Genomic DNA, 13154 nt, shown 5'->3' on the forward strand with positions numbered 1-13154 from the left:
AAATAATTGTGCATCCCTAATTCCACTAAATCCATAGAGTTTCCCACATATATGTAATATATGTGGGAACATATTAAATATAAGATTCACTTATGTGATATTTTTAACATGCATTTTAATTTACGAGTAATCAAGTACCCATTTTTTGTGGGTTAGAGTACTCATCTTCAAAATTACTTGAAAATGCCCATCCCTAGAAATGAGCAGATGATCACTTGTCTGAGAGCAGTTTTATGAGCAGCAATCGACAGATGAAATTAAGCGTTGACTAAGCACAAGTTCATGACCCCAGGGTTATCCTGGTTCTTTCAGAACATGCTTTTGCGCACTGCAATAACCAATTCATCAAGGCTTCAAGCTGATGAGATTTTTTTCATAATTTTTAATCCAACAGGCTCCTAATGGCATTTGGCTCTTATTCTCAGCTCTGCACTAATGCTGCTCTCTCCTGCGGGCCCACTATATTTATTGTATATTTACAGCTCTGATTTATATATTTATTTTCTCATAAATTTTTATTAGGACTTCAAACGTTTTTTGCATCGGCCAGCAGAGGCACGGTTTGCCTTTGATCACTCTCACATTTCGGCTTGCTCTCTCCCTCTGCTTCTTTTACCCCCTCTTCCCCGTGGGCATCTCTACTCTAATTGGTTGCCTGAGTTCTATGTGTCTTCTCTGTCATTCACACTGTCTGTCACTGAAGATTAAAGTATGGCAGCTTTCCAGTCTTTGCCTGGGTTGCCAGATTGGTGCCCTCACTGGGGATGTCATTGAAATGCAGCAAGCTTTGGAGTGTAAAAGACATGTGACGGGGTTCTAAGAGCTGTTTTTTAGCTTTGATTGTGTCTCTCCACCCACCAGCGAAGAGCCGTGAAACCTTGCAGCACTCCTCCTCAAAAGGCACGCGTGCAAAATGATATTCAGGCTTGACGTGCACAGTGTCTGGTGTTATAATTACATGTTAAAATGTGTTGTTTGTCATTAGTCATTACAATTTACATAGAAACACACTTGGCCACAGAACCAAACTTGTATAAGTTATTGACTGTATAAAAAGATGAATAGGAAATGTATGTAGCCTGAATTCTTCAATGTAGCTTGACACTTGGGATGAATTGTACTGAGAATCAATGTCAAATATAAACGCTTACAGATAAGTAATGTACAGATATTTTAAGATTTAACAATACAGTATATTTGTAATAATGTTTATACACACTTTAAAATACAGTAAATTGTTATTATTATTTTTATTATTAACATTCAATACACTGTTAAATCTTAAAAGTCAAGCATTAAAAATTGCTTTGTTCATCAAAGGATAATTTTGGATGAATATGATTATATAACAGTCCAAGTGAAGCAAAAATAATTAATGATTTCATAATAATAAACAGTCACCCATGTAAAGTTGTTGCTTCTCTTTAATTCAGTCTTTGTACCCCTGATATAAAATGTACTCTTAATTTAGCAGATTAGACTTAATCCAGGATAAATCACTCCCGACAAACCCCAGGATAATGATGCTTTGTAAGGCACAGTATTTTTCATTTCTGAAATGCAGCCTTGTGTCATCTTCTGTGACATTTCTTATGATTCTTGTGCATTTTGATTTCATTTAGTTGCCCTAAAGTTTACATAAAAGAAAGTTTACATTTTGTTTCTAATTTAACAAAATTATGTGTTTATGTGATTATTGCTTATTTTATAAACTTCTTTTTTTTATTTTTTATCTAAATAAATTAGCTAGTTTTGAAAAGCATTTCATTTTGTGTTCTTTTTAATTAAATCGTGTATGCAAATGCATATATTGCTACTTCAGATCATATTGCTTTTTTGTTTTAGTTTTTTGGCATTCTCTTTTCTAAATTAATATAACCTCAGCTGTAAATCCAAAGTGCTATATCATTAGATCAGAGCTTGACCAGAGTCATTTCATTTGCAAATATTACTGAATGAACAAATGTAAATCTATGCGGGGCTTGTTTCTGTTGAGCAAGTCAAGTGATATGCACATAATATAAAACACTCATTTTTTCCCATTACTGAGAACAGATTAGTGTGCTCACTACAGCTACTATGCTTTACACAATTAAATAGATATATAACCAGATAAAATGAACCCTCTTCCCTGATTAGGCTTCCTCCTCTGCTCCGATCCCTTGTTTCCTGCTCTATGTTGATGTACTCAAGTGACCTGCTGGTCAATGAGCTTGTATTAACACCTGACTCTGGCACGGGTTACTGTTTGTTCTGCTAGTGTGGCTGTCCCCGGGGCCCTCCTCCAGGAGTACTGAACAGATTTCAGATCAATACCAACATCCTTTGCCAGAGATAGCGAGAAAGAAAAAGAGATAGGTGGAGTAAATGATTGAAATAGAATCTTGAGTGAAGTGAAGGAAGAATGAATTAGGTACATATGGTGTTCATAATGGCGTACTACTATAGTACTGTATACTGTTCACAGTTTTCACATTTTCGGAATATTTATATATTCCGGGGCATACAATGTTGTAGTCAGGGCAGTGGTGGCTCAGCGGTTAAGGCTCTGGGTTACTGATCAGAAGGTCAGGGGTTCAAGCCCCAGCACCACCAAGATGCCACTGTTGGGCCCTTGAGCAAGGCCCTTGACCCTATCTGCTCCAGGGGTGCCATATCATGGTTGACCCTGGCTTAGCTGGGATATGTGAAAAAAAGAATTTCACTGCAAATGTGTGATAATTAATTAATTATAAATTATGTAAACAATTAGCATTGCATACTGTATATTGTTTGACATACATTCTATTTTTTATATATAATGTGCAGTATACAATTAATACTGTGCAGTAAGCAGTATGCTAGTATTCCATTCCGAATATAGCCAAAGATAATGAAGAGAGGATTGTGGGGAGGGTATTATGTAGATAACCTGGAAACAGGATATTTAGGGGTAATGATGGCACATTATTTTGATGAAAAAAATGACAATTACCAAATTGAGTCACTTCCACTCATAACATTTTTGAATATAATAGTGTACCTTTTCCCTTAATAAAAAAAAAAAAATTCTTCTGATGGGTAACCAGACATATTTGTGCCTATCAGTGATGCACAGTTCAAGCCATATGAATCTGTTCATTTCCTTCGGGTTCTCTGAGTTGCTGTGCACTTTTGTGGTTGAGAATACTGCCTATGCCTGTCCTCCAGTTACACACACACACACACAAACACACACAGGTTTGATAGAAGATGTATAAGCTGCATTTAGGGTTATCTGCAAGTCTGGTTTTCTGGCTCAATTTGAAATTCAATAATGAGCCTCCATGTTACATTTCCTCGACGCTGTCAGGGCAGCTGATAACAACTGAACTCACCCTTCTTCCCTGTCTCCCTGTCTCCGTGTCTCTCCTTGTCCTGTACTTTCCACTTTCCATATAATTTCTGCTGTACTCAAAATGTTCTTATCACTTGGTGGTAAGTAATAACAGACAGCTATAGGCTAAATTTGTTTTTATTCTGAATGTAAGCCACTCCGAACCCAAGATGGTGCAGATCAATTTGAATTATCTCTCTTTTTCTTTCTGTAATATATAAGATTAAATTAAAGATTGAATGAGAGTTTATTTGGTTGCTGAGCATTTTCTGTATACAGTTTCTTGCTCTTGTGTTGCTCTAAGAATTGTAATGATCTGATAATCTGGACCTTTGGCTTTGTTTTGAATGGAACTAAAGGAGTGTTCTTATTATTTGTCTTTTAGTATTTATCCTTAAAGCCTAAGTGTGTAATATTTTTGATATTGTAAATTACTTCCTCCTATCACAGCATAATATGCAGAGACAACATCAGTAACCCATATACAAGCTAATTTCCACAACCGATGGCATGAGTTTGGGAGAAAACTATCTGTTGGCCGAAGCATTTGATTTGATTTGATTTCATTATTTGTGACGCTAGTGGCACAAAATAATTCAAGTATATGTTACAGCTCTTTTGGTATGTCTAGTTTTTTAAGAAAACATGCCGGATGACACGTGACGCCATGCGAGAAGAAGACGTGTGATTGCGAGCTCTGCGCACTGCTAGTTTTTAAAAGTATTTTCATGTTATAATCTGGTGAGATTCGATACACCCAGTTACATACTTGCTCTTTGAGGTAAACATGGCAAAGAATTCAAAATCCTCAGACTCTGGAGAAATTAAAAGACACTTACGTGTTCAAGCTGAGGCCTCTGACGGGCCTGCGAGCCGGGGACTCGGGAGATGAAATCCAGCGTCAACTGTCTAACATCTCGGTGATGTTGACGAAGGTTGTTGCTGACTTGGAGGATCTTGCTGTAATACGTTGATCGATTATGGCGATGGAAACAAAATTCTCTGAGTTGGTCACAAGAGTCACAGATGTTGAGAAACGAATCGATTATCTGGAATCATCGGAAAGGGAATTATCCGCTAATCCGCCCGCGTCCAAAACAGACTTGGAATACATTTTGGAAAAACTTGAATATTTCGAAAATATGAACCGAAAGAATAACATACGAATTGTTGGAATTCCTGAGTTTGAAGAAGGCAGAGATATGGTGAAATTCTGGAAATCAAGCGAGCTCACAGAGTCCCTGCTTGCAGATCTGCTGAGGGAGACAGGCCCCGATCAATCCTGGCTAAATTTCTGAGATCATCCGATAAAGATCTTATGTTGCACCAGGCAAGGAGCAAAGGAAAACTTACTTGGAAGAATTACAATATTTTCTTGTTCCCTGACTTTGCGAATTCGACAAGAGAGAAATGCGATCGGTTCAAGGAATGTAAGAAACTCTTACATCAATGGAAGATCGCTTTTGCGCTGATGTTTCCGGCCAAACTGAGAATAGACACCAAGGATGGCAGCAAAGTATTTACATGTCCAAAACTGGCACTCTCCTTCATAAATACATTGGAGTGAGTAAGCCATTTGATGTTTCTTTCTTATATTAGTGGACTGACTCGCTGTTCAGTGATTCGATTGTCTGAGGAAGCTGGGCGCCATATTTGTTTCTTTCTGCTTTGGCTCCACCTATCAGCTGGAGTTTGTTTTGAAGAACGACACTCAAAGAAACTTTGAAACTTTCTGTTATGTAATTTTGCCTCACAAAATTTGTGCAGAAGCACCGGACTTGAGCAGTCAGATGGCAAAGTTGTCGCGGGGGCTCTCGTATGCATACATGGACCTTTTGAGTTTAGAAGGATTGACGCCAGTTGGCACTGTCATGCGCGGGGTCAATGTGCACCTTTTTTCTTTTTTCTGTTTGTTTTGTTCGGGGGGAAGTTCGGGGTTTGATTGTTGCACTAATGGGGAATGTGGTCTGTATAATCTTTTGACACACATTTTATTTTATTTTATTTTTTATTTTTTATTATATCAATATGTTAAATGTTATTATGAGTAGGTTATCTCTCTCCACATGGAATGTGAATTGGTTGGGGCACCCCATAAAAAGAAGGAAGGTTATTTCTTTTCTTAAGCGTAAGAAATATGATATAGTGTTTCTTCAAGAAACACATCTTTCCTCGCAGGAAGCTGAAAGATTTGGGAAGATATGGGGTGGACATGTTTTCTTTAGTGCAGGCTCAAGTAAGAGTAGGGGAGTCATTATACTGATAAATAAACATTTACAATTCAAATGTCTTAAACAGAGTAAAGATTAATTAGGAAGAGTCATTGTTGTTTTAGCAGAAATTCAGGGGCAAAGTCTGATTTTGGCTAATATTTACACACCTAACGCTGATGATCAGGGTTTTTTTTGGAGATCTTGAAGGGATGTTGCATGCCGCTGGCACCCCTCATGATATAATATTGGGAGGAGACTTTAATCTTTTGATGGATTCAGTCCTTGATCATAGTGAAGCAAAAGTGTGCAAGCCCACTAGAGCAACACTGACACTTCACAGGATGTGTAAAAATCTTGGTCTTGCAGATATCTAGCAACTTTTGAACCCATCTGGTAGGGATTATAAATTTTTTTCATTAGTCCATAAGATTTATTCTAGAATAGATTTTTTTATATATATCTAAGTCCCTCATTTCATCTGTTGTGGATTGCTCAATTGGAAACATCTTAGTCTCAGATCACGCCCTGGTGAGTTTAGAGATGTTGCCACAAACGGAGAAATAGAAATCATATAGCTGGCACTATATCATATCCCTTTTGCAAAATACTGATTTCCAACAAATGTTAAAGACTGAAATCAATGTTTATATGGAGACCAACTGGTCCTCAGTATCCTCTGTGGGCGTGGCTTGGGAGGCACTTAAGGAGGTTCTTAGGGGTCGGATCATACAGTATGTCTCATTCACCAAAAAATCCAAAGCACGTGAACTCGTGGAGTTGGAAGAGAATATTAAAAGTGCCAAGGCAGAGCTGAAGCGCTGAATGTCATCCGAACAGGGAAGCTTTTGGCTAGATATATAAAGCAGAGAGAGTCTTTTTCTACCATTCCCTCAGTGAAATCTGCTGATGGTGAAATATTTACCTCAGCCATTGATATTAATAATGCTTTCAAAGAGTTCTATCTTGATCTCTATAGTTCCATGTCTTCGTCTAATGATGAAGATATTAGAAAATATGTGGAACCATTAGAAATCCCTAAATTGACAACTGAGCAAAAAAATTATCTTGATTCTGAAATAACCTTGGAGGAGTTTGACGAGGTAATTAAGGCCTTGCCTACAGGCAAGGCTCTGGGGCCAGACGGTTTTGCCGCTGAATTTTTTAGATCTTATGATACAGAACTGGCTCCACTTTGTTAGAAGTTTATACAGAATCTTTAAAGAATGGAAAGCTTCCGCCAACCATGACACAAGCCCGGATCAGTCTGATTCTTAAAAAGGACAAAGATCCAAGCGAGTGTAAGAGTTACCGTCCAATTTCCCTGATCCAGCTAGTTGTAAAAATTTTGGCTAACCGATTAAGTAAAGTTATGACATCTCTTATACATATAGATCAGGTGGGGTTTATTCGGGGCCGTAGCTCTTCTGATAACATTAGGCGTTTCATCAATATCATGTGGTCAGTAGCGAATGATCAGTCTCCGCTGCCATCTCACTTGATGCCAAAAAGGCGTTTGATATGGTAGAATGGGATTATCTTTTTAAGATTTTGGTAATGTATGGGTTCGGGAGTACATTTATTGGTTGGATTAAGTTACTTTATAGACACCCTGTAGCAGCGGTACAAACAAATGGATTAATTTCAGATTATTTTACTCTGGATAGGGGCACCCGGCAGGGTTGCCCTCTTTCCACATTATTGTTCTGTCTTGCCCTGGAACCATTAGCAGCCACGATAAGAAAGGAGGATGATTTTCCAGGGGTGCTGGCGGGAGGTGTGGCGCGTAAGCTTCTGCTTTATGCAGATTATATTTTATTATTTGTCTCTGACCCTGCTAGATCTATGCCTTGCCTCCACAGAATTATTAACTCTTTTTCCAAACTCTCAGGGTACAAAGTCAATTGGTCTAAATCCGAAGCTTTGGCTTTGACAGCATACTGTCCAGTAACGGCTTTCCAGCCGGGCACCTTCCAGTGGCCCAAACAGGGCATTAAGTATTTGGGGATTTTATTCCCAGCAAATTTGTCTGATTTAGTTAATTTTGACCCTTTAATAAAAAGGTTTTCAAGTGAGCTTCATTACATTTATCAATGATTGGGAAGGTTAATGTTATTAAAATGAATTGTATTCCAAAATTTAACTACCTGCTACAATCTCTCCCTGTAGATGTCCCCCTCTCTTATTTCAAACAATTTGATAGCATAGTGAAGTCCTTCCTTTGGAATGGTAAGTGTCCCAGATTGCATTTCAATAAGTTACATAGGCCGATTGACAAAGGTGGGCTGGGCCTACACAAGATTTTGTTTTATTACTATGCGTTCAGCCTCAGACATTTGGCTCATTGGTCTCTTCCACCTGAGAGAGCCCCTCCCTGGTTTGGTATTGAACAGGAAGTTCTTGCCCCTATTTCACCATTTCAAATCCTCTCTATTAAACAAACCGGAGAAGTTAAGTCACGCCCCGTTATTTCGCATGTACACTTGGTATGGACAAACGTGTCCAGAATGTTTAAATCGGACATTTATATAAATGTTGCCTCGAGCATATGGCAGAACCCAAGATTGTGTATCGGTAAGTCCCCTTTCTGCTGGTCGGAGTGGATTGGGAGGGGGGTTACTACATTCGGTGATCTATATGAGAGTGGAGTGTTGAGTTCGTTTGAAAATCTGGTTCAACATTTTGGGATCCCCAGATCTCAGTTTTATAGGTATTTACAACTGTGCCACCTGCTTTGTACTGTCTTTAGGAGTAGCACACACCCCCCCTAAAGCAGCAGATACTCTAGGAGAGGTGATTACTGCTTTTGGAAAAGGTCATGAGGCATCAGTGTATTACTTCATGTTAATTCAGAGTTTGGGGGACGGAGCTTTAACCTCTCTTAAGAGAGTATTTGAGAAAGACTTCAACTTGTTATTGGAGGAGGGAGTGTGGGCTAGGATTCTTAAAACATTAAGTCTGCATCTAGAGATGCAAAGGTGCATCTTATGCAATTCAAAATTTTACATCAATTCAATTGGACCCCCTCTAGATTGTATAGGCTTGGTCTTAAAGACACACCCACCTGCTGGCGATGCCAATCGGAGGATGGAGACATGGCCCATGTTTTTTGGTGGTGTGTTGAGATCCACAAATTCTGGTTGAAGGTTCAGAATTTTGTGTCTGACGTGGTTGGCACTCGTGTTTAGTTTTGCCCCAGACTTTGTGTTCTGGGCGATGGGGCGGTCATTGATGTGGGGGATAGTCATATAGAGAATTGGGTTCTGACCTGTGTGATGATCGCCAGGCAGGTTATTTTGAGGGGTTGGAGGTCAGCTGGTGCGCCCCTATATCTGGAGTGGTGTACGGAGGTGGGGAGGGTGGCGGCTTATGTGGAGGTGTCATCGGGAAGATGGGGTGGCTTGGATTTGTTTATCCAGAAGTGGGGCAGGTATTTGGAGTTTTTGGAGGGCTCTTGGGCGGGGAGAGAGTATTGCGATATAGTTAGTATAATTATTATGTGTGTATGTATGTATGTACGTACGTACGTGTAAATGTTGTTTTTATATATGTTTTGTATCTCCTTGTTATTGTATGATTTCATTAAAAAAAAAAGGTTAATTACAAAAAAAAAAAAAGCATGCCAAAATCATACATGTAAATGTAATGTTTTACCGTATACAAATGTAGGCTTGTTTGGATTAATTTAAATAAAAAGTCAAAATCTTTTTCTCTTTTTCAGGCTCTGGCTATGACTGAAGTGGATGGACCAGTTGGTGGTCCCCATGTGGCAGAACCACAGATTGCCATGTTTTGTGGGCGTCAGCTTCTGCACATGAACACTGAGACTGGACAGTGGGAACCTGATCCTCAGGGGCGCCAGGGTTGCTTCACCCAGCCCAGCAAGATCCTGTCATACTGCCAGGAGGTGCAATTCTATTCTATTCTATTCTATTCTATTCTATTCTATTCTATTTTTGTTTTGTTCTATTTGTATGTTTATTTTTTATTTTTTGCTCTATTCAGTTTTTTGTTCTGTTCTGTTATGTTATGTTTTTTTTTTTGTTTTTTTTCTGTTTTTTTTTTTTTTAATTTTTTAATTTTTTTATTTATTACAATCCATTATTCTTTTCTACTTACTAGGGATCTAAACTTGTTAATTCTGTTGTATTATGTTCTCTTTTATTTTAATTTTGTTATTTTCTTTTGGTCTCTTTCATGTAATTAATTTCAGTGAAGTGTAAAACATCAAACTCACTGCATTTAAATTAGCATACATGGCGACTGGTTTAATTACTATGTGGAGAAGCATCCTCCACTCAGGCATATTCTCAAGGTGAACGCAGAGGGCAGACTGGTCTAATAATAGCAATGTGCAGCACAGTTTATGAACATACACAGAGAACACCATGCTCATTGCAAATCTAAGTCTCTAACTCTTGGTGTATTAAGTGTGCAGGATAATGAGAATATTTTTCACCATCAATCAGCCGTGGAGATTTATGAGCTCTGTATGCCCCGGGCTGAAACATATTGTGCAGCTAATGTGACTGTATTCTCTTTAAGAATACTCTATAAGTTTTGTCATTCCCTGTTGTCTCATCTAGAGGAATTAGGGTTGAGCAATGGTGCCTTGTTGTTTTCCCTTATTTTATTTTTTTTTGGTTTACAGCAGCGCTTCCATATACAGAACTTTCCGTTGTCCCAATTGGATAGCAACATTACAAAATAGTGTTACCCTTCATCCCTAAAGATTTGCAACGTTGTAAATTTCCAATTTCTATCCCTTTAGGATAACACGATTGATAAATTCTGGCCTCCCTTGCATTCATTTGATCATTGAATATAAATGTTTTGCCAAATACGGCATTATGTCACGCATCATCATTGCACAATACTCTAAGCCTCTATGTTATTGCTTGACAGCAACTCTGAAAATTGCAGTGTCAGTCCAAATAACGTAATAAAGGTGCCAGTCTATCTAACCATGTCTGAATGAACACACTGTCCCTAGCTTCACAATATAAAATCACCTCATTGTGGGCTAATCTGAGCTAAACGAGTCAATCACTCTGCTTTTAAAAGCATTATTGTGCCCACATTCTAACCTAGCACAGGATGGCATATACATAAGCTAGCTGGCACGAGTGACACTGAAAGATTTAATGCAATGAAGAGGCCAAAGAATGTGTCATTCTCCTGGCTCGATGAGGTTTAGACTAGTAGGCGGTCGGTCAGTGCACTGCAGCATCATTGCCAGAGCTTGTTTAGAACATAATAATCCCTAACCATATGTCTCTAAGCTACCACTCTCACTTTGTTCAGCCCAGTGTGAATACATTTGATACATCCCTGAGCCTAGAACAATACTTTCTGACATGAATATGATAAGGGAACTATTTCATATGCTATTTTATACTGTATATAATATATTGTATATACAACAGTATATTGTTTATATTGTATATATTATGTGACATCAATTTGAAATATATATTTATATATATAGTACTGTGAAAAAGTTTTAGGCACTTGTGAAAAATGTTGCATAGTGATGATGTCTTCAAAAAATAATGAAATAAATAGTTTTCATTTATCACTAAATGTCATACAAAGTCCAGTAAACATAAAAAAGTTAATCAATATTCGGTGTGACCACCTTTGCTTTTAAAACAGCACCAATTCTCCTAGATACACCTGGACACAGTTTTTCTTGGTTGTTGGCAGATAGGATATTCCAAGCTTCTTGGAGAATTTGCCACAGTTCTTCTATCTATTTCAGCTGTCTCAATTGCTTCTGTCTCTGCTAGTAATCCCAGACTGACTCAATATTCAGTGGGGGGCTCTGTGGGGACCATGCCATCTGTTGCAGGGCTCCCTGTTATTCTATTCTATTCTATTCTATTCTATTTTCAAAAGAAATGTTTGGGAGTCTAAAATGTATATTTCCTATTGATACACTAAAGCTGAAAATATAAATAACCATCTTAAGACAAATGTTTTTGTGAAACATCTTATGTGCCTAAGACTTTTGCACAGTACTGTGTGTGTATATATATATATATATATATATATATATATATATATATATATATATTAACAGAACTTTATTCAATGGCAGTGTGCAGTGAAATACACAGTAGCAAGGTGAACAGATGATTTTCAATCATGGCTATATCATATTACTATACTGTGTATTTTAGCACAGCTGGAACACTGTTTTGACCAATAATCATCCAGGAGGAATTATCTGCTTTGTAATAATCCTTTTTGGAACAGAATGTAATGATATAATGAACTGCAGTCTTGGTTACTGAGTCTAGAATTCTTACATGGAAACTTGCAAGCAAAAGTGTATTAATATTTATATTTTTGTATGACTGACCTTGTCTTGTCAAATCTGATCTATATATGTGAAAAAATATATAGTGAAAGAACAAACCTCATGTGGCAATATACTCCTGTATATTCCTGAATATACGTGCATCTTTCCATCAGTTTATTTTCTCTGTTCCTGTCGTGATCCCCTCCCTCACCTGATGTATTATATAAAATTGTTTTTGATTTTATTATTAATCATAAGTGCCCTAAAAATGTACAGATGGCTGAGTATGAGTCAATGAAATTCTTGAATAATAGGCATCCTACTGGCCAAACTCAAAAATAGTTCACATTATTTAAAGTGTTGCAGTCTTACCCACCACATTTGACTCAGGCACTCCATCTACTGTTTGTATGAGGATCTTTCATTCAAAAAAGCAACCCTGAGCTATCCATAAACAATCCATTATCTATTTGTCTGCTTTGTCATGAATTGCATGTGTGGTTTAGTCTTATGGTCATATTGATGGATTTCCACATTAAACAACATTTTCAGACTCAAGACTTCTTGAGAATACAAAGGATATTGGTGCTATCCTAGATCTCAGTAATAGTGCTTTGTTATTAAAATGGAGAGAGTTACTTCACTTTGGAATATAGAAATGTGGCGAAATGGCCCACATTGATAATTTATTGTAGTTCCAAATTGTTTATTTTTTGCCTCTTTGTCTCTCATTCTTTCTACCCTTACATTTTCCTGTTAAAAAATAAGCTTAAACCAGCCTATGATAGTTAGCTTGTCTCCTAGACTAGTCAAGCTGGCTAGTTTAGTTTGGTTTGCTGGTTTAAAACCAGCTAAAACCAGCTAAGACCAGCAAAACCAAAGGGTTCTATCTTTCATTCCCCTGTGTTTTTGTATTTTCTTTTTTCTGCATGCTAAATTTATTATTTCTCTGTCTCTCATCCTTTTTCCAATTGTTGTGATCCTGACTCCTCTTCCCAACTCTTTTCTTTTGTTTATGTGTGTGATTGTCTGGCTGTATGTCGTTCTCTATGTATGTGTATCAGATGTATCCAGGACTGCAGATCTCCCATGTGGAAGAGGCTTCATCTCCAGCGACCGTCCCAGGCTGGTGTAAGAAAGGATGGGGTCACTGTCAGACCCGTTCCTTTATTGTTGTGCCCTACCGTTGTCTTGGTAAGTTGCGAACCGTAAACCTCACCTTGAATGCTTTCTAAGGCAAAAATCCTATCAAGAAATCACCAAGATTTACAAACAATGTAGATTT

The 13154-nt window shown here is 37.8% G+C and overlaps 1 protein-coding gene across 6 annotated transcripts in view; it reads left to right on the forward strand.

Moving 5' to 3' along the window:
* The window catches only part of LOC127422360 (amyloid beta precursor like protein 1-like), a 75625-nt gene that overhangs the window by 46456 nt on the left and 16015 nt on the right, over window positions 1-13154 (forward strand). For all 6 annotated transcript variants that reach the window (XM_051665816.1, XM_051665818.1, XM_051665819.1 and 3 more), the window contains 2 exons: window positions 9287-9472; window positions 12934-13063. In XM_051665816.1, coding sequence (XP_051521776.1) covers window positions 9287-9472; window positions 12934-13063 — 316 coding nt within the window. The remainder of the gene's footprint in view (window positions 1-9286; window positions 9473-12933; window positions 13064-13154) is intronic.

This window comes from Myxocyprinus asiaticus, chromosome 31 (assembly GCF_019703515.2).
Source record: "Myxocyprinus asiaticus isolate MX2 ecotype Aquarium Trade chromosome 31, UBuf_Myxa_2, whole genome shotgun sequence".
Lineage (NCBI taxonomy): Eukaryota > Metazoa > Chordata > Actinopteri > Cypriniformes > Catostomidae > Myxocyprinus > Myxocyprinus asiaticus.